The 19,549-nt window shown below is 49.3% G+C and overlaps 1 protein-coding gene across 2 annotated transcripts in view; it reads left to right on the forward strand.

Moving 5' to 3' along the window:
* The window catches only part of Rbm20 (RNA binding motif protein 20), a 193,436-nt gene extending 177,359 nt beyond the window's left edge, over positions 1 to 16,077 (forward strand). Inside the window, exons 11-14 of one of the 2 annotated variants that reach the window (XM_038316003.1) lie at positions 168 to 819; positions 2,416 to 2,550; positions 7,933 to 8,054; positions 13,100 to 16,077. In XM_038316003.1, the coding sequence (XP_038171931.1) occupies positions 168 to 819; positions 2,416 to 2,550; positions 7,933 to 8,054; positions 13,100 to 13,210 (1,020 nt within the window). In that variant the 3' untranslated portion in view covers positions 13,211 to 16,077. The remainder of the gene's footprint in view (positions 1 to 167; positions 820 to 2,415; positions 2,551 to 7,932; positions 8,055 to 13,099) is intronic. The other variant, XM_038316011.1, reaches the window with a different exon arrangement.
* The last annotated feature ends 3,472 nt before the right edge of the window (positions 16,078 to 19,549 follow it).

Consider the following 19,549-nt stretch of genomic DNA (forward strand, 5'->3'; position numbering starts at 1 on the left):
AGACTTGAGGGGCTCACATTCCCTAAGTACCCAGTAAAGGCTTCCCGAGGAGGAGAACGAGCAAACGCCCAGGTCTTTCTGGCCAGGGGCTCCTATAGCCGGTGTAAACAGCTTCTGGGTGAATATTGTTAGCCACCGTCTGATACACATTCTCCATCCTCATACAGGAACAAGACTGGGAGAGTGGCAGTGAGGCCGAGGGGGACAGTTGGTACCCCACAAACATGGAGGAGCTGGTCACGGTGGATGAAGTGGGGGAAGAAGATTTCATCATGGAGCCAGACATCCCAGAGCTGGAAGAAATTATGCCCGTTACCCAGAAAGACAAAACCCTCCCTGAAATATGTCCCTGCGTGACAGCCACCTTAGGTTTGGACTTGGCGAAAGATTTCGCCAAGCAGGGGGAGACCATAGGGAACGGGGGTGCAGAAAGCAGCTTCACACTGCCCAGACAACTGCAGTCTACATCCACAAGCTGTCCCAATGACGCGGACATGGAGATGCCTGGCCTAAATCTGGACGCTGAGCGGAAGCCAGCTGAATGCGCGACAGGCCTCTCACTGGAGGTCTCAGATTGCTACGAGGAGGCAAGAGGAGCAGAGGACTCAGATGTGCGTCCGGCCCCTGCAACCCAGCAAATGTCTTCCCTCCAGCCAGCAGAGGACAGGGCCCGGCAGTCCAGCCCTTTTCTCGATGACTGCAAGGCCAGGGCGTCCCCTGAAGAAGGGGCTCACGAAGTCAGTCCCCTGGAAGAGAAAGCCAGCCCCCCTACTGAAAGCGACCTCCAAGGCCTGGCTTGCCAAGGTGCATTGACTGAGGGTAACTACCTTCCTTTCCTCCATGGGTGGTTGGGTGGACATGCAGGCGTGTGCCGACTGGAACAGACATACGGGGAGTTTCTGACTCACCTTAAAGCCCAGGCGGAAAGCCATGTGCAGAAGCAAGCCTCTGAAGGCCAGGTTAGCCTGTTATAGCTCTCAGGCAAACAGTGTAGAAGAAAGCTGACAGGAGCCCCTGAGTTCTGAGAAGCCACCTGAGATAGGCTCCATTTCTCTGCATTATGGGGTCCCACATAGGCACAAGCGACTAAGATCAGGTTGAGTTTTCAGATTTTGGGGGGAAAAAGGTTTGGGTTCTTTTTGATGGCTTGCTGCCTTTATCCCCTAGCAATTATTTCTTTAATGGAGGGGTGGGTGAGAGAAGATCGTACAGAGAAGAAGGAGGGCTTTGCTGAAGGGCTTGGCTTGCTTCCCTTCTGGCTACCTCAGACCTGTTTTTCTCCAGGGTCAGATAGCGAAACAGGACTTATCCCAGGGACAAGTCTGCCTCCACCGGAGGTGATGTTGTGTCTATGCTCAGCGCTGTGACATCATGAACCAAGGAGTCTAAAATGGGCTAAGCCCTGGCTTCTCTGCCAGATGGAAACAGATCCATCCAGAGCTGGGGAAGGGGGGGGCGGGTTGGAGGGAGGGCGAGTAGTTCTTAAGACTCCTGTGGTGCACATAACTAGAGATCCATTTTATAGAAAGCGGACAGCTTTACCAAAGCTGGAGTAAAACCCAGGAAGCAGAAAATAACAGGGAAAGGCAGGGAAAGTAATATCTCAACCCAGAGCCTTGTGGGTAGCAGAGCTGGTGGGTGGCCCAGAGGCTTGGGCTTTCCTCTGTGTCAGGCTGACCTGAGCAGTTTTTCACCTGCCGGGCTCTGAATCTCCATGGAAACGGTCTTGATCAGCCTGCTTGTTGCTAGAGAAACAAAGAGGCCCAGCCCATCTAGAACAGATCTGAAGAAAGAGAGCTGACATTTTCACCTCTCTCTGATGGAGCACCTCTTACTCTGTGGTACGGGTCTCAACAAGTGCCGGTCTCGGAGGTCTATTAACTTACCCAGTAGTTGGCGTCCGTGTTTAATAGTGCTGCTTCACAAGCACGGGGTGAGGGTGGCATTGCCTTTGTTGCCTTTGTTGCCTTTGTGGCCAGTCTTGGTGGATGTCAGCACTATTTCTGCCCTTTGAGGATTCCTCTGCCTGCAGAGATGGAGTGATACTGACTGGGGGTGACAGAGGACGGATCATCCAAGTGAAGGCATTACCAGTACATCCCCGTGTACCAAGTGCCAAGAAGTGCCAAGTATTATTGCGTGTGGCACTTTTTTGGCAGTGGAAAATGATCTTAATTATAGCACTTTGGTGCTAATTAGCAGCCCCAGCCTCAAGTGATTAAGCAGTCCAAGGGACAGTTCCCAATCACACAGTGCAGGGGATAGAATTACAGGGACTCTTTGAGGCCTGCTGTGAGTTTCATTAGGGTGCTTTTTTTTGTTTGTGTGTGTTTGTGTGTGTGTGTGTGTGTGTGTGTGTGTGTGTGTGTGTGTGGCTTATCCCCATCTCCTACCTCACAGGCTCATGTTTTGCAGAAAACTCCAGGTACGTGGAAGTGAAATCTCTGGAAGTGAGGTCACCAGAACTCCCCGAAGTGGAGCTGAAAGAGCCCCTTTCTTTGCCTTCCTGGGAACCGGAGGATGTGTTCAGCGAGCTTAGCATTCCTCTAGGTAGGTGAAATCACAGTCCTTCCTGAATCCCAGCTCCAGGAAGTGACAGTTCTCAAGTGACCTGGAGGAGCTCAAGAGGGCTTTTGCCATGGGGCTGTCCTTGTTTTTAAGATGTGATGCAATAACCCTGACCTGCGAGCCGGTAAAGTTTCTTACCGTTTCAGGCTCCCATAGAAGACCTAACAGCCACATGACTGAACCGTGAATTGCACAGCAGTAAGACTCAGCCAGGAAAGGCCAGTTTCCCAGCAGGGAAGCCCAGGCCTTGTTTAGGCAGGAGACAGAAGCCCTGCTATCTCAGCTAAAATGAACCCCCTTTGCCGTCATTCTCCTGTGTATCCTTGTCCCATATTGTCCCAGAATGCCACACGGCATTTCTCCTTGAAAGATCTGCTTCTCTGAGCCCACATAGTAGACTGAAGTTGTGGCGCACACCAGTGAGCATGGCAGTGGCGCACACCAGTGAGCATGGCAGTGGCGCACACCAGTGACAATCTCCTGGATTGATGTCTGTGATCTCTGCATTGGCTCTGAAAGGGATAAAGGAGGAGCAGCTTTTCAGAGGGGATGTTTGGGGAAGTATCTCTTAGGAATGTGACCCAAGGACGCACTAGAAAGTGATAACCATGTGGGCACCCAGGGAAGACACCCCAGTGTGGAGCTTGACTTTTCCTTCCATGCGTCTTTATTCCTCTTCTTCTATTTCCTTGCTCTAATATGCCATTCTTATAGAATTAGTTTGGAAAAATGACAAATCTTGTTCTTAAAAACTTGCTACATAGTATCTCGCAAAACAAAATTTATATGTGTATGGTGTGTTGTGTGTGTGCATGTGTGTGTGCGTGCACACACGTATGTACCCATGCATGTGATATGGAGTCCATAGGAAGATATCAGAAGAACCCTCTTGTAATTCTCCCCTTCTTGTTTCCTTGAGACAGGAGCTCACCTCACCTGTGGCTTTGGGCTGTGCAGCCAAGGCCTGGGATCTGCCTCTCTGTCCCGAACTCTGAGGTTTCAGAATTTTTACATGAACGCCAGGGATTAGCATTCAGGTCCTCTCGCAAGCTCTCTTACCGCTGGTCCATCTCCCTAGCCCTCCCAACACAAATATTTCTAAAAATGAAAGACAGGCCTTAGAATGAATCACAATGCTCTCGGGCACTTTAACCATGGACCCCGATGTTGCAGAACCTGCCGGTTAGAAGCTTCAGCTTGTGCACGGATTCATCCATTTGGCAAGCACTTACAGGGTCACGTGGGACTGTGCCTTGCACCCTGAGGGAACTGAGAGTGTAACAAGTCCCAGGCATGAACTCAGGATCAAGTGACACAGCAAACATTAAGAGGGAATCCTGCTTCCGTGCACATGTCTTTCATTACTGTTTTTCACCATCAAAAGTGTAAAAGCTTAAAATAACAAATTAAATAAAGCAAAGACCCCATAGAGTCAATCCTGGTGGTCTCAGTTGTCCCTCCGCAGCCTCAGAGGATGCTGCCATGTTCGATGACTTTCTCCTGTGTACCCCATGCTCTGAGCAGCCGGTCTTAGGCAGCTCTTCGCGTCAGTACACAGAGTGCACACTCTTTTGAACCACGGTGAAAACTCCATCCTAAAATCTGCGCCATCCGTTGCCGGTCCCTTACTGGTGAGCACGTCAGCAGTCTCCTGTTCGTTTGGTTTTCCATTATGGTCACGTGGTAACAGCTAAGCTTGGTTTACTGTCCCCGCCACCACTCAGTGTTTGCAGTGCTTCGCATACAGTATTGAACACGCTCCAAGCGTGGATGAAACAGGTGATACCGCGAATTCCTACTTTACAGGTCAGAAACTGAGATGCCGTCACGAGGCTCCTGAGCGGGAGGGGCCGGGTTAGGATTCAGATTCTAGTGGTATGTTCTTAGCCTCTGCCCTCTGCTGCTGGCCATATGTGTTGGTTTGGTTCCCTTTGTGCAGTTGCCAGCATCTCTGTGAGACGGGATGCTAGCCAAGCATGGGTGCGCTGTGGGGCTGTATACATTTGCATTGAAAATGTTATAATTGCTACTAAACTGCACTCCAGAAAGAGGATAACAGCTTCAGCGTCACCTCTAGGGAGAATTCCCACTCCCTACCTCTTTGCCAAACCCAGTTATCAGTTTTTAATCTTTGCCAACCTGTTAGAAGGAAAATGGTATCTGATTTTGTTTTTATGAAGGGCTGTATTAGAGCGTAATTGGTATACAATGAAGGACACATGTTTAGAGAGTGTGGCTTATCTGTTTTGACATCCATATGCACCTGTACTGCTTTATGGATTTGGATGTACCACACTGTTTGTCTACCTGGTGATGGGCATTGAAGTTGTTTCCAGCTTGGACTGGTACGGATCATCTTCATTCACCTAGAAAGCCAGTAGCTCATTGGTCTCCACACTCCCATACCCTCCAGGAAGGGATGCTGCTGTGTTCTGTGTTTGACAGGTGAAGAGACCAAAGAGCCTTTCTCAAGAGTACACATTGAGTTCAGGAGCTTGGGGTGTCTGTTCCCTGGCCACACTGCCATCTGCCTTTCAGTTCAGACATAAAGAAAAGGCCATTTCTGTGTTGAAGAGCACAGACTATGGCCTCTTATTCCTTGGTTCAAATCCCATCTCTGCTACTTGATGGCTGGGAGACAGATAGCAGCTTATCTAACCTCTTTGCTTTGAGTTCTTTGTCTCTATGAACCTAGTAAGTGAAGCCTCCGTGTAGATTCATTTTGGAGGAGAGTGAATCTACAGTGAATGGAGAATCTTAGTGCCTTCTAGTCATAGAAGTTTAGGAAGGGCTGATGGGTTATTTGGAATTCGTTAGGCCCACCGTGCTTCTTCTCGACGGGGCTGCAAACCCTGTACACTCCAGGACTGGTCACTACTGCAGAGAGATTTCTAGAAACATAAGAGACAACATTCGGGTCCCTGTAGAGAGCACAGGGGTGAAATGCAGGATGCCAAGGACAGGGCACCCCACTGGGAGAATGGAGAGGTCAGTCTTGTCAGGGACTGGGGCGTTCATGGCTGGAGAAGAGAGCTAGTGATTCAGGCCAGCACTTGGTTACTCTAGCCAGTGGGAGCCTGCCAAGGCCTGCTCTTACTATAACCCAATAGCATCACTGGCAGAAGGTACGCTTCCCCTCTCTCCACATGGGCTTTACTAGGATGACAGAGTCATAATTATCCATGCCAGGAGCTATTATTAGGAGGCAAATGCAGCTTTAATGACAGCACTTAATAAAGCCCTAAGAAATGGAGCTCTCATTGGCTCCTGATCTCACCGTGGCTATGGCAGGATTTCTTGGTGCTGCTATTCTCCAGTCCCTACATTTGGGCTTCCTAAGGGAGTGGCGGCCGGCACTGTGGTGCCCTCACAAGCCCTGGGTTGTACTGTCATCTGAGGATCCTCCTGTCTCCACTCATCTTTTCCTAACGCTGTCTTTTGATTACTGACATCGACCCACCCCACTGGGCAGGGCCTGGGAAGAAAGTTACTGCCAAACCATAGACGTGGTTCTTGGGAAAGGCTGGAGAGTGGGTGGAGCCCAACGCTCAGATGCTTGCTTTCTGTGTGCCTGAAGTGATGTCCCTGAGCACCAGGCAAGGTGGCAGGTGCTTCCTCACAACACCATGTGTGGCATTGTGCTGCCTAGTTTGCAGATGAGAAACTCACTCCAGAGAAGTCTGCCAACGCCTCTGTGGAGGTCACAGCTTATGTGAGAGTGCCTGCCTGTCTGACCCTACATGCCATTTCATTCCACTGTCACTGTCCCACCAAGCTGTTTTGGTGGCGCGGTGGGAGACTTGGCTACAGTGAAATGTCACACACAGCCCCACAGATGCTACCTGTAACACTCCGGTTGAAAGGAGCCACGGTTGCACAATTTGGCTCCTGCCTCAGTTTCTGTGGATTCCCTTGAGGTAGTTAGACTTCTCCTGGGGACCCCAGGAAAGGGACAAGGAATCCAAGGCCCGGTTTACACTAGAATCTCCAGGTTTGTGCTCCTGGTACAGCCCAGCCATACCCTGCTGCTCACAGGATATGGGACCAGACAGGACAGAAGGCAGGGCTCTGACCAGAGTTCTTTCTTAGCAGCTTTTCTCTTGGATTTTATGTATCTGAGGCTTCTGAGGAGCAGCAGCAAGAAATACCTGTTTTGTAACAACAGGGCAAAGGTGGTGGGTCTTGCTGGATGCCTATTCCCCAGCAGCAGCCTGGAGCTTGCTCTCCCACCCACAGGCCCCTCCAGTGCTCCCCCCACCAGCCAAGTAGGACCACGTGTCCATCCTCTGCATAGAGGGTAAGAGTAGAGGGTGAAGGAGAAGGACATTCAGGCCCTTGGGACAGCTAGACTGAGTGATACCTCTCACTTCTGGGGATTGTGGCTGAGTGCTGAGGGCTTTGCAGACAGCAGGCAGACAGCTGCACAGCAGAGAGGCAGCCAGGTTCCAAGCTGCAGTGTGGAGCTTTGGGCTGGCAGGCTGCAAGGCGTCCTCCGGGCTTCCTCACTTCTGTCCTCCCTCAGAGCCACCGCATTCCACTAATAAATTTATTGTTATTAATCATCATCATATTACTATCGAGATGTAAAGGAGAGTTATATTTACAAGTTTAGGATCTCCTGTGTGCTGAGCACCAAGTGGGGGAAGACAAAGGCCGGGCTGCGGTTAGAGGCTCGGGGCCCTGCAGAATGGGTACCTCCTCCTCCTCCCTCTGAAAGTTGCCGTAACCTCTATTCCTTCCAGTCCAGTTCCCCAGATTGTCCCAGCAGAGGGAACGGGAGCAGCACCCCTCCCTCGGCTGCTGTGTTCTGCTCACCCAGGGAAGCTCCCATCCAGCATGTAGGTCCTGAGTACCTAGAGCTCCCAGCACTCAGGAGGCCAAAGCAGGTGCATCTCTGTGAGTCTGAGGCCAGCCTGGTCCAGCACCGATCATAAGAGACACATGTTTGCATTACAGAGCGTGGGTAAAATTTCCTCTTTTATTTAATTTAATTTCTCTTTGATAAAAATGATCCTAAACAAACCTCATGATACAAAGAATTTGGGTCCCAAATGCAGAGAGGGAAACCAAGCAGACACGAAATCCTTAGAGCAGTAGAGAGGCCTTCTTCCCCCTTCTCTTTAGAGGCAGGCCCACGGACTCAGACCTGCAAGGCAGGGCACTGAGCAGTCATTGCTGGGTGCCCTCCACCGGCTAGCAGCATGCCCCCGATATTCACAGGGTTCTGTGAATGGGGTAGGCACTTTCTGTTCATGGCTGTTTTGTAAATGTGGTCGATGAGGTGAAGCTCGGAGGAGCTGGTAACTGCCAAAGTCACCGGTAAATGCGTTTCCTAATGGCTGTCCGTTCCTTACCCTTCCCCAGGAGTGGAGTTCGTGGTTCCCAGGACTGGCTTTTATTGCAAGCTGTGCGGCCTGTTCTACACGAGCGAGGAGGCCGCCAAAGTGAGCCACTGTCGCAGTGCTGTCCACTACAGGAACTTACAGGTAACTGCTCGCTCTTGTGCTGTCCATCTTGTGCCATTTCCCAGTCTCCACTCACAAGCCAGCACCTAGAAGTCTTAGGCCTCGCTTGCCTCTGACCTGAACTTCCATCTTGAAGGCCACAGGGTCTTTCTATTCCCCAAGCATACCATTTAGACATGCTTCTGTAAACTGACACTTCCTCCCACCATGTGGAGAATGGCTGACTCTCCCAGGCTGTCCCACAGACAGGCTTCACCCTAAGGGTGCTCAGAGCATCGACTCTGCTTATGTACTTCCCGCACCCTAGAGGGCTTTAAAACACCTTCCACCCTCCAGCGTGGTGGAGCATAAGCTGAGTCCTGCTAGTATTCTCCTGACACATGGAACAACCAGCGCTCTCAGCCAGGCCTGGGGGCTTCCGCTCAGGGCGCTTCCTTTTCTCCTCCTCCACGCAGATAACCTTTTGTGACTGGAATGGAAACCAGTTCTGCCCCATTACATGTTCAGCTAGCACCACAAACGCCCGTCACAGGCAGCACTGGGCTGGGCTCTGTGAAAGCAGCAGCAATGAATAGGGACTCATCCCTCGTGGGTTCCGGCTGAGTGTAGGAGACCTGGGTACAGGCAACAACTAAGCGATACCTGTATCAAAATGTCTCCTATAGCAGGTACTGAACCCCACATTTCATCCAAGCTAAGACGCCTTTACATACCAGTTTTCATGTTTGTTCTTCATCATGGGGTTGGCCGTTTAGATTATCGATCACATGCGCCGTGCCTGCGCCACGTCCTCAGCCTGCTTTACCAGTTTAACACCAATTAGGAAAAACAGTGCAGCGAACTGAGCAGGGAGACCCTCTCGGCTGTCAGATGCACGTTTATTTCAGAGATGGTAATGGGTTTTCAAATATATCTTAAAGTCAATGAGCATGCTACTGTTTGGCATTCTGCCAAGGCCCCCAGCAGACGCCCCGTCCGAGATGACTGTGGTAGAGGCTCCTGGCTCCCTGGCAGGTGCACCAGGGAAGCTTGAACTGAGGTGGACAGCATGAGAGCCGCGGCAATATCTACACCTAAAGCGCATGTAATTTTCGTGATGGAGTCCTGGCACAGGCTGGGTTTCACAGGTATTTCATTTGCTGGGGTGGGGGTAGGGGTGAGCACTTCAAGGCAGCTGCATTTTTACCATCGGAACTAGAGTTTAGAGGTAGGTGATGAATCAGGCAATAAAATGTTTAGCATGGACACACGAGAACCTTCCTTGGCACTCACATAGAAGCTGGGCATGGTGATGCACACCTATAATCCTAGCATTGGGGAGGCAGAGGCAGGGAGGTCTCTGGAGCTCACTGGCCAGGTAGTCTAGCCAAATTGGTGAGCTCCAGTTTCAGTGAGAGAGACTCTGCCTCAAAACATAAGGCGGAGAGTGACAGAGGAAGAGACGTAATATCAACCTGACTTCTCTACACACACATACACATACACATGCACACATACACACACACATATATACATATACTCACATATACATAACACATATAAATATACACATATACACAATACGCACATATACACACATGCATACATGTACACACACATATATATACATATGCACAGATATATACACATACTCACAGATATATACACATATACATAATATACTCATACTACATATATACACACACATATATATACATATATGCATATACACACACACATGAGTGTATGCACACATGGACACCACATACAAAATAAATATCAAGAGTTTGAGTCACATGGCTCAATCCAAGAAGTGCCTGGGGTGTCATTGCCATAGTTTTAGGCCAGGTATTCCTCTCATAGTTAATTTTTTAGAGTGGCTTATCTGATGGTTTGTTTTTTTTTTTAAGTCATGTGTGTTATTTTTTTACATTTATTTACTTATTTAGTCCTGAAGGTAGGAACACACATGCCATAGCGGAGACATGGAAGTCAGAGGACAACTTGCAGGAATTGGTTCCCTCCAGCCACCATTTGAGTTCTGGAGCTCAAAATCAGGTCCACGGGCTTGGAGACACTGACCCTTACCCACTGAGACATTTTCCTGGACCTAATCTAGTGGTCTTTAAGCAGAAATGCGGACTAGAATTGCCTGCAGTTTTGGAGTACGTGTGCTAGGTCACATATTGGGGGGCCGCAGTAACTTAATTTAAGAATGTTCTCGAAATGGTTAATGTGAGCATCTAGTTAAGAATCTCAGGTTCGCTGAAGCTCTGAAGAGCTCTGTAAGGTTCCCTCCAGGCAGTTCAGAGAGAGCCACTGGGCCTTGGACCACATCTCTTGGTTCTTGTCACTCGTTTCTTCTTACTCCTCTAAGTTCATCTTCGGGGCTGGGGACAGCTCCATCTGGCTTCCCACAAGTAAGAGGCTCTCTCTGGCTGTGCCCCGGGGTCATTTAAACCTCCTGATTTCCCGCATGTAAGAGACTGTCTCTGGCTATGCTGGGGTCAGTTAAACCTCTTGATTTCCGACATGTAAGAGGTTCTCTCTGGCTGTGCCCGGGTCGTTTAAATCTCCTGATTTCCCACTAGGAACATGGCAGACACACTGTTCTGTCTCTCTCCTGGGGAGGAAAGGGAATGGTGGCCTGGGTTCACTGGGCTCTGAGAGCTACTTGGTTACAGTCATCTAACCCAAAAACCTCATTGTTGCTTGAATCCTAATTGATCTTAATAATAAAAACCCAGAGTCAAATATCAGGGTAAATGCAGAAAGATCAGAGAAATAAAGGAGCCAGCCACTAAAATTCTTATATCTATGAAATCCTCAGACCCAGGGGGCAAGATCCTGTCTCTACAAGTCCTCAGAAGAATGCCTTGAGTTCCCGTCTCTTCCCGGCCCAGTCCTATCCCTTCCTGTCTCTACCTCCCTAGTGTTGGATTAAAGGCATGTGACTCCCACATACTGGGATTAAAGGTGTGAGCCACCACCACCACCTGGCTCTGTTTCTCTTTTAGACTGGCTCAATCTCGAATAGCCCAGGGTGACCTTGAACTCACAGAGATCCGTTTGCCTCTACTTCTTGGGTGCTGGCCTTAAAGGTGTGTGCCACCTCTGCCTGGCCTCTATGGCTAACTAGTGGTTTAGCTCTGCACTTGATCTTCATGCAGGCAAGTTTTATTTGTTAGATCACAAACAAAATATCACCACACTTCATCATTCTTAGACCTTTTGCAGGCTGGAAGGGCATGGGGTAACACAGCACTGATTCTCCATTGAGTTAGCTGGCATCTTTCTAAAATGCATCTGTTTTGTGCCTACCCACCTAGTGTAGACCCAGGAATCTCCATTTTTAAAATGTTGTAGTGCTTAAGATCAAACCCAGGGCTTTGAACGTTCTAGAGAAATACCACTGAGCCATACACCAAGGCGAAGAATCTTCATTTTAACAGTTCTGTGAATGTCTAATTCCTCAGTGTGAGAATCTTTGGTCTTTTCTTGGTGGAATTCTATGGCCCCCAGGAGACTCCAGAGTTCAAGCTTACTCCCACGAAGTGAGTTAGGAAGAATTCAGAGGCTGCCTTTCTCCAGGGTGGTGGTCTGCATTGTGTTTAGGGCCTCTAGGGCCTAACTCCAGGCTGCCTCCCATTCCCACAGCAGGAGCCTCTGCCACAGCCACCTCAGATAGGGCTTCTCTCAGGGGCCTTGGCAGAACGCCTTTGTCCTATGTGTGGAAAGTGAAGACCTGAGACCCACACAGCAGGTGCTGGCTGACTCAAGTCAGGCAACTTACAGAGTTAGGACTCATCAGGAGGCCTTGAGTGGGGGGTCAAGGATGCCCTGAGAGGCAGGAACAGGTTGAAGGCGCCTCAGTGCAGCTTCCATTAGTCTCTCTATGCCATTGCTGGTCACAGCTCTATGTGCATCCATGGTGAGTGATCTGGCACTAGTGTAGGCCTTCCTGGGCATGAAGATGGCAGTAAGCCGCGAAGATCGCGCCTGCATGCAGGGTACTCATCCACTCAGGATTCTCGGAGCTGGTGGAGGAGAAGCTGGGGCTCTCCAGCAGCAGCCTCACCCACAGGCGTCTGCTAGGGTTCTGGCTCCGAGTCAGACTGCAGTCACCCCCAAAAGCTAAAGTTTCACAGCAGGTGGAGAGTGAGGGAGACGCCATTGCTCTCACTAGGGTAGGGGGAGATTAGGGACCCCCAATCCTAAGCAGGTTCAGCTCATGTGCAAGTCTGACATTCTTGAATATTTACCGTGTGCCAGACATTATGCTGGGTGCTGTGTGAGGGATGTGTCACTTTTCCACTTATAGCAAGCACTGCCCTACTCCCCGACTGCTGGTGAGGTTGTTATGGTTACCCTCACTTCACAGATGTTAGGGACATTCAGCTGCTTGCCTGCAGAGAGCGTGGATTTGAACCCAGGACATCTATTAGCTGAGACTGCACGCTTGACCCCTGAACTGGCCCTGACCTTTATGACTGCCAGTCAAGAGCTGACTGCATCATTCTTGCTGCTCCAGCACAGCCAGGCCTTCCCCTCATCTCTCACAGTGCTGGTCCCTAGCAGGCTTATCGGCCATAAGTGCTTCTAGCTCTGTGGAGGCAGGCCCCCACTGGAGAGGGGCATTTTTATTTCTAGTCCATTCAGGGGGCTCGAGGCCCTCCCCCATAGCATGTCCTACAGGCTTGTTGGGAATCTCTGATGTCCCGTGGGCCAGTCCTGGACTTCTGCCATCCTCCACCGTCCCTCCTTCTGCAGTTCTCCTGGAAAACAGGTAGCATTGTCACGAGGATTGAGTTTAAGCCAGGTAGTTAGCAAGTGCCTGGCAACGAAGAAGGGTAGGGGTGGTTGCTATGGTTAGTATCTATTCTTCCTGCTTTCCCCACAAGATACTTAACCTTGTTTGGAAATAGAATGTGGTTCCACTGCCCTAAGATACACTGGAGACGGGAGACGTGGTCCCCATTTGCCACAGGGTTAGAAAAGGGGTCCTACACCACGCACATGCACATGCACACACACTCCATGCCACCGCTGACATCTCTCTGCCTGCATTGCCCCTCTCTCCTCTACAGAAGTACTTGTCGCAGCTGGCAGAGGAGGGCCTGAAGGAGATGGAGAGGGCAGGCAGTCCAAGCCCCGAGGACAGCGGGATTGTGCCACACTTCGAGAAGAAAAAGCTTTGATATTGCCGCGGCCCACTGTCTCTGGAAGGAGAATGGGAAGCCTGCTGAACTAGGGCCAGTGTGGCCCCGGGGACAGAACTGAGAACAGAGAAGAAGGAGAACCAGGCAGGACACGGTGCTTCGGCTTGTTCCCAGAGACGAGTCCAGCCCACCGCGGGTCACCAGCTTCCTGGGGGCTGTTTCTTTAGTTTGTTTTTCTCTCTTCCTCTCACCTATCCCTTCTGTGCCAAAGTTCATTTCCTTTACATAAACTCCAACCTCTCAGGGATTGTCACTGGGTTTCAATTTTTGACTGGTTCTGGCAGGTCAGTCATGTGGGGCTGGGCCGTGCAAGGAAAAAGTCTGACAGTTGCCCTGGATTCCAAGAGTCACTTCGATGAACCCGAGGTAGTCTTGCAGTCTGGGCCCTGTGTGTCCCAAGGGGGCTGAGTCAGGCTCATCCGTCTCGAGAGGGGTCACCAATGACTCAGTTGGCGGAGGCACAGGCAGTTTCATTACAATTTCCTCCAGCTGGATCCCACCATTTTGAAAAGGCTCCTTTTCTTTTTCAGTTTCTGGTTGGTGCTCTGGCTGGTGCTGGGAATTGAACCCAGGACCTTCTACATTCTAAACAGGTGCTCTCCCACTGAGCTTTATGCCTAGCCTCAAAAGTCCCGGACTTTTCTTCTGAGGCTGGTTCTCATGTAGTTCAGGGATTGCCTTGAAGGGTAATTTTGAGCTCCTGATGCTCCAGCCTCTACCTCTTGGGTACTGTGGCTGTAGGCGTTATGGTACTGGAATCAAACCCAGGGCTTCAAGCAAAGAGGCAAATGCTCTACCATATGAGCTGTGTGCTCGGCCCTAACACACTTATTTTCAGAAAGCCGTTCATCCTCAGTTATTCTAGAAAACCACCAGGCTAATGCCTTAAAGTAAAATCATATTAATTTTATGGCACAAAGAACTCAACATTGTCAAAGCACTGGGAGGGCCAATCCAAACTTCTTGGTTTAAGGATGGGTCTGGATTTTTTCTGTTCAGGATGGTGACATTGGTATAGATTCACTTTATCTAAATTTGAGGTCAGCCATGGCTTCTCCCTACAGCTAGAGGGGGAAATTGGTGTGGGCCAGGGTGCATGCTGGTCTCTGCAATGAATCAACCTAAGTCAGCATCAAGGGGACTGGCATCTGACCTTGATTCACCCTTGGTGCCTCTACTCTCGAGTACCCTGTATTAGAATGATTTGAAAATGATTCCCCATTGAAGGAGAAACTAAAACACTTGGTTTTCTGGGGACTTTTAGGTGAGGATGAAGGCCTAGCTTATGCTGATTTGGATGCTGAAATGCTGGGAAGAACAGATCCCTGATTCCCAATGGGGTCAGCACTCCCCTCCCATGTGGGCTGAAGGGTCTTAGTGGAAAGTCTTGGGATAAGGACACTAGAAGACATGAGCTCTACTTGAGCCATAGAATGGACCCAGGTCAGAGAGAGCCTGGTGTGTCTCCACGAAGGTGTCCTCCATGCGGATGGTTTGCCTGTGTGAGTTGCCTGCTTATGTTCCCAGGTAAAGGCAAACAGACTGGACAGGGGTCATGTCATTCCCCCCTTAGATTGCCGTTCTGTGCTCTACACAAATGGAAGAGCAATGGAGAAGGGATCCAGTTCAACACCAACATTTCATCAGCGAGGAAACTGAGGCGCAGAAAGGGAATGAACGCAGACTCTACAATGACCACATGTAAACCTTGAGGCCTGTGGTTCCTGGCAGGAGAGAACTTGTGGAACCTTTGAAAGAGGAGTTAGTAAGGCAAAGAGAGGACTGAGACAGGCCAGTCTGGAAAGGAGTGATGGGAAGTTGGGGCTTCAGGAAGGTGGTATCCAAAGAGTTAAGACTCAATAGTGTGTCTCAGTCCCCACTGTTCCCCTGGTGGACTCCACAGGTGGCACCCCAGCATTGTGGTCATCAGCAAAGTCTCCCCCATTTCTCAGAAAACTTTTGGCGTCTGGGAACAGCTATTGGCCCCATCCCTAAATCCATTAGCAGCTCCACCAGAGGCTAGACCTGTATATTAGCAGAGGCTAGACCTATACATTACCAGAGGCTAGCTACTGTATCTTTCAGCAGAGTGAGGCAGACCTCACCGGCACCACTGGCACCTATGCTGGCAGCATTTCTATGGGAATCCACATGGTCCAGTTCTCAGGCAGGGAGATAGCTCCCTCGAATGTAAGTTGACCTTCTTCAGAGCGCTCTAGAGAAGGTCCTCCGAAGGGAGGAAGACAAGGCAGTCTCTACTTTCAGTCACAAACTCCAGTTTAAAGTCACAGATGATTCTATACTTGTGTGTGTGTGTATATATATATACATATATATTTATTTTTATATAACTCCATCGGCATGGTCCTGGCACTTTTTATTCCTATGTGTGTTATACGCAGTGCAGTAGTAAAGACGACCAGGAAAATACTGATTTCTTTTTTAAAAATTTCTGTTCAGCGTTTCGCCAATCATTTTAAAATGTCTCGCCCCAAGGTCGTTCATGAGCAGTTGCTGCCTTACACAAAAGATTTGTTTGCACCCTGAGTGGATGTATGGAAGGCCCATGTTCTCTTATGGTCACGGTGAGCGCCTGGTGGTTTCCAGGTTGCACTCCCAGGGGCTTGGGTGAACTTGTTAGTAGGAGCTGCAGCCATTGGTGTTCAGGTTTCCCATTCTTGGACAGTCTGAGGGGGTGATCTGTAAGAGTATACTTGAACTGGACCAGAGATTATTTTGTGAGTATTTGAGAGAAACAGAACTATTAGTTACTTTAAGTTTGAACTCAAAAAATATTAGAATTTTTGAGTGTCTTAGATAAGTTGTCATCATTTTTTTCTGATCTATATAACTGACCCAAAGTGTTTGTTTTTACAAAAGGAAAAAATGATTTTTAATAAAGAGAATTTGAAAGCTTCTGAGTGGCCATGTCATGCAGGGGTCCTTCAATATTTGGTCAGCATCTCATAGCGCTTCTAAGCTAGCATTTGGTCTTCTTTTGACTTTTGTAAATGTGTGTGTGCGTGTGTGTTTGTGTGTGTATGTCCATGTGTGTGCATGCATATGTACATGTATGTGTGGTGCACATATAGGCAAGTACATGTAGAGGACAGAGGTCAATGTTAGGCGTCTTTCTTGACCTCTCTCCACTTATTTAAATTTTTTCCAATTATTTATGGAGTATGTGTCATGGTGTCTGCAAAAATCAGTGTAGTCAGATTTTTCTTTGGGTCACCAGCTCACAAATAATGACAGAGAGACTTATTATTAATTTTGAAAGCTTGGCCTTAGCTTAGGCTTGTTTCTAACTAGCTCTTACAACTTAAATCAACCTATTTCTATTAATCTATGGGCCTGCAAGTCCTCTTCCCTCTGCATCTGCCTGGAGACTCCCCCGTCCTTCTTCCCAGAGCTCTCTCTGTCTGGAAGTCCCACCCATACCTCCTGAATAATTATTGGCCATTTAGCTATTTATTAAAGCAACCACAGTGACATAGCTTTACGTAGTGTAATCGAATATCTCCCAACAGGTCAGAGGGTAATTTGTGGGAGCTGGTTCTCTTCCTACCACGTATGTTCTGGAGATTAAACTCAGTTCATCAGGCTTGGCAGGAAGCATCTTTACCTACTGGTTGAACCACCTTGCTAGCCCTCTGCTTTAGTTTTTGAGACGAGGTCTCTCCCTAAGGCTTGTCCTTTTGGGTAAGCTTGTTGACGAATGAGCTTCAAGGAGCCCTTTTCTCCTCCTACCCTTTCTTGAGTGTTGCAGTCACAAACTTTGTATGTAAGTGCAGGGATCCAAACTCAGGTCCTTATGTGGGCATGGCAGACATTCTATTATCAACTTCATCATTTTCAAAGCTCTCAAATATTTCAAAGGTTTGAGCAGAGACCACAAAACAGGTCCCACTTAGGACTCTGGTTAGGAAACCAAAGAGAATGAAGCTTTCAGTGGCCTAGGGGATCTAAGATGACCCTTCTGGAGTCAAAGGGCTTCTCATAAACCTGTAGCATTGCTACCCAGTGCTCCTCAATCTTTAGTGACTGAACCCCTCTGTCTTGAACCAAGGTCAGGCCATCTTTGATGGCAGACCACAAAGATCTGGTGGTCAGCGCTGTTGTGGACACCGTCTCAAGCAGAAGCCTTTCTTTGTGTAGTTATTTCTGTCAGCTCCTTGGGTCTATTTCCTTGGTCATAAAAGAGAGTAATGATTTAATCACCTCCAGGGTTAAGGGACTTTGCTGAGAAGAACATCTGGTATGCTTCAAGGCAACACATTTCCTTTGTTTTTGCAATATGTAATCTGTACCACAAACTCCCACTTTTAATGGGTTGCTATACCAATCTCCTGGGCCTGGTTGGCTATAGCTTCCAATAGCCTATAACTTCCCCTGTGCCCTACTCCCTGGTTAGCAGTGCTCTTGAGTAAATGAGGATGGGATGGGCAGCCTGGACCCAGAGGGCAGAGTGGGGCCACCTGTAATTACTGTAGCAGATTAGAGATCTAAGGACAGTTCCTGTTGAGCCTGTTGTGGCCCCACCCCCATCTCAGTCTCATGATGACCAGCCTAGGGCTGAGCTCAGGCCTCTAGTCCCCTTGGAGCTGCTGTCTGTGCCCTAACTGATCAAAGGCAGGAATGGGCTATTTCTGCCACTGGTCAGGGCCCAGGATGCCTGGGGTGCCCAGTTCCGTGTGTCCAGTCCCACCTTGTTGCTGGACGTGCACAGCTCCAGAGAATATAATCCATTTACACTCTATGCCATGGCTGCCCTTATCTAGGGGCTGTACGGTGTTAAGACCTCCCTCGCCTGAACTGCAGCTGCTTCCCCAAGACCAGGTGTTCTCACCTGCTCTCTGGTGCCCATAGCCTGGTTCTGGGTCCTTACACTCAGATGCCACCTTGTGCCACACTTGCTCTGACTGGCTTTTGTGACGCAGCCTCTGGGGTTGCTCCTCACAGTGCACTTGTCACTCTTAGATGCTGCTGCTGCTGCCTCTGCCTGGCCTCAGAGCTCTGTCCCCTTAGAGCATCAACGGCAAGGGCTGGCTCTCTGCACAGGCAGTGGTGGGGTGTCCAGGTTCATCCCCAAGAGGTCTCATTTTCTTTTCCACCATGTTGGTCCTAGATAGAACACCAAGCATTTAAGAGTAGGATGGGCTCAAAGACCCCAAAGTCTTCATTCTTCCTTTCTGGCTCATTTTTTGACTGATTGGATTTTTTTTTGTTTTGTTTTTCAAGACAGGGTTTCCCTGTAGTTTCTAGAGCCTGTCCTGGAACTAGCTCTTGTAGACCAGGCTGGCCTCGAACTCAGAGATCCTCCTGCCTCTGCCTCCTGAGTGCTGGGATTAAAGGCGTGCGCCACTACCGCCCGGCGACTGATTGGATTTTTGAGACAGGTTCAGACTGACTGTGAATTCCAGAGCTCAAGTCATCTTCCTGCCTCAGTCTCCTCCAGCCACATGTTCCGGTACCAGTGTGGTCTTTCTTTCTGCAAGAGAGACAGAGAGGGTAGGGGTAGGCACAGAAAGGGGAAGTGACTCACCTATAGCAACTCAGCTTATTAGATTTCAGTCTGGGGAGTGGGGTAGTCCTGGGCTACATAAGGCACTATTAAACTATGTGTAGAATTTTTCAGGTCTGATTCTAGCTGAAGACTGTCAGTCCGCAAGGTATGGAAGGCAGATCCTTGATCTAAATCACCTGGTACTATTCATAACAACAGACTCAGTCCTCCCATGGAGAGGCTGGCGACCCTCAAGTCTGGGCATTTGCATTTTGTTCTAGCAAGTCTCTAGGGAATTCAGTGCAGGTGGTGTCAGCTGCCTTCTATGACAGCTAGGGACTTCCCCATCAGTTCCTAGAATAGAAGGGGCATTTATTTTACCAGGCGAGATGAATGGGGATCATTCAGGGGAGTGGGGAGACAACTGTGGGAGACACAAAGGAAGGGAGCAGCATGCATGGCTGTGGCACATGCACTGCTGGGAGCTATGGTCAGGTCAGGAGGGGGGCATGAGGCAGGGTGAGGGATTTGGTGGGACGCATAGACACACAGTCGTTTTACAAACTTAAATTTTTAAACATGTGTACTATATATTTTGATTATACCTACTGTCTTAGGGTTTCTATTGCTGTGAAGGGACACCATGACCATGGCCACTCTTACAAAGAAAACATTTAATTTTGGTGGCTCATTTACAGTTCAGAGGTCCAGTCCATTTTGTGTCCTCATGGCGGGACGTGGTGGCGTGCAGGCTGACGTGATGCTGGAGAGGTAGCTGCTGCGTGTTGATATACAGGTAACAGGAAGTAGAC

This window comes from Arvicola amphibius, chromosome 1, assembly GCF_903992535.2.
Source record: "Arvicola amphibius chromosome 1, mArvAmp1.2, whole genome shotgun sequence".
NCBI lineage: Eukaryota > Metazoa > Chordata > Mammalia > Rodentia > Cricetidae > Arvicola > Arvicola amphibius.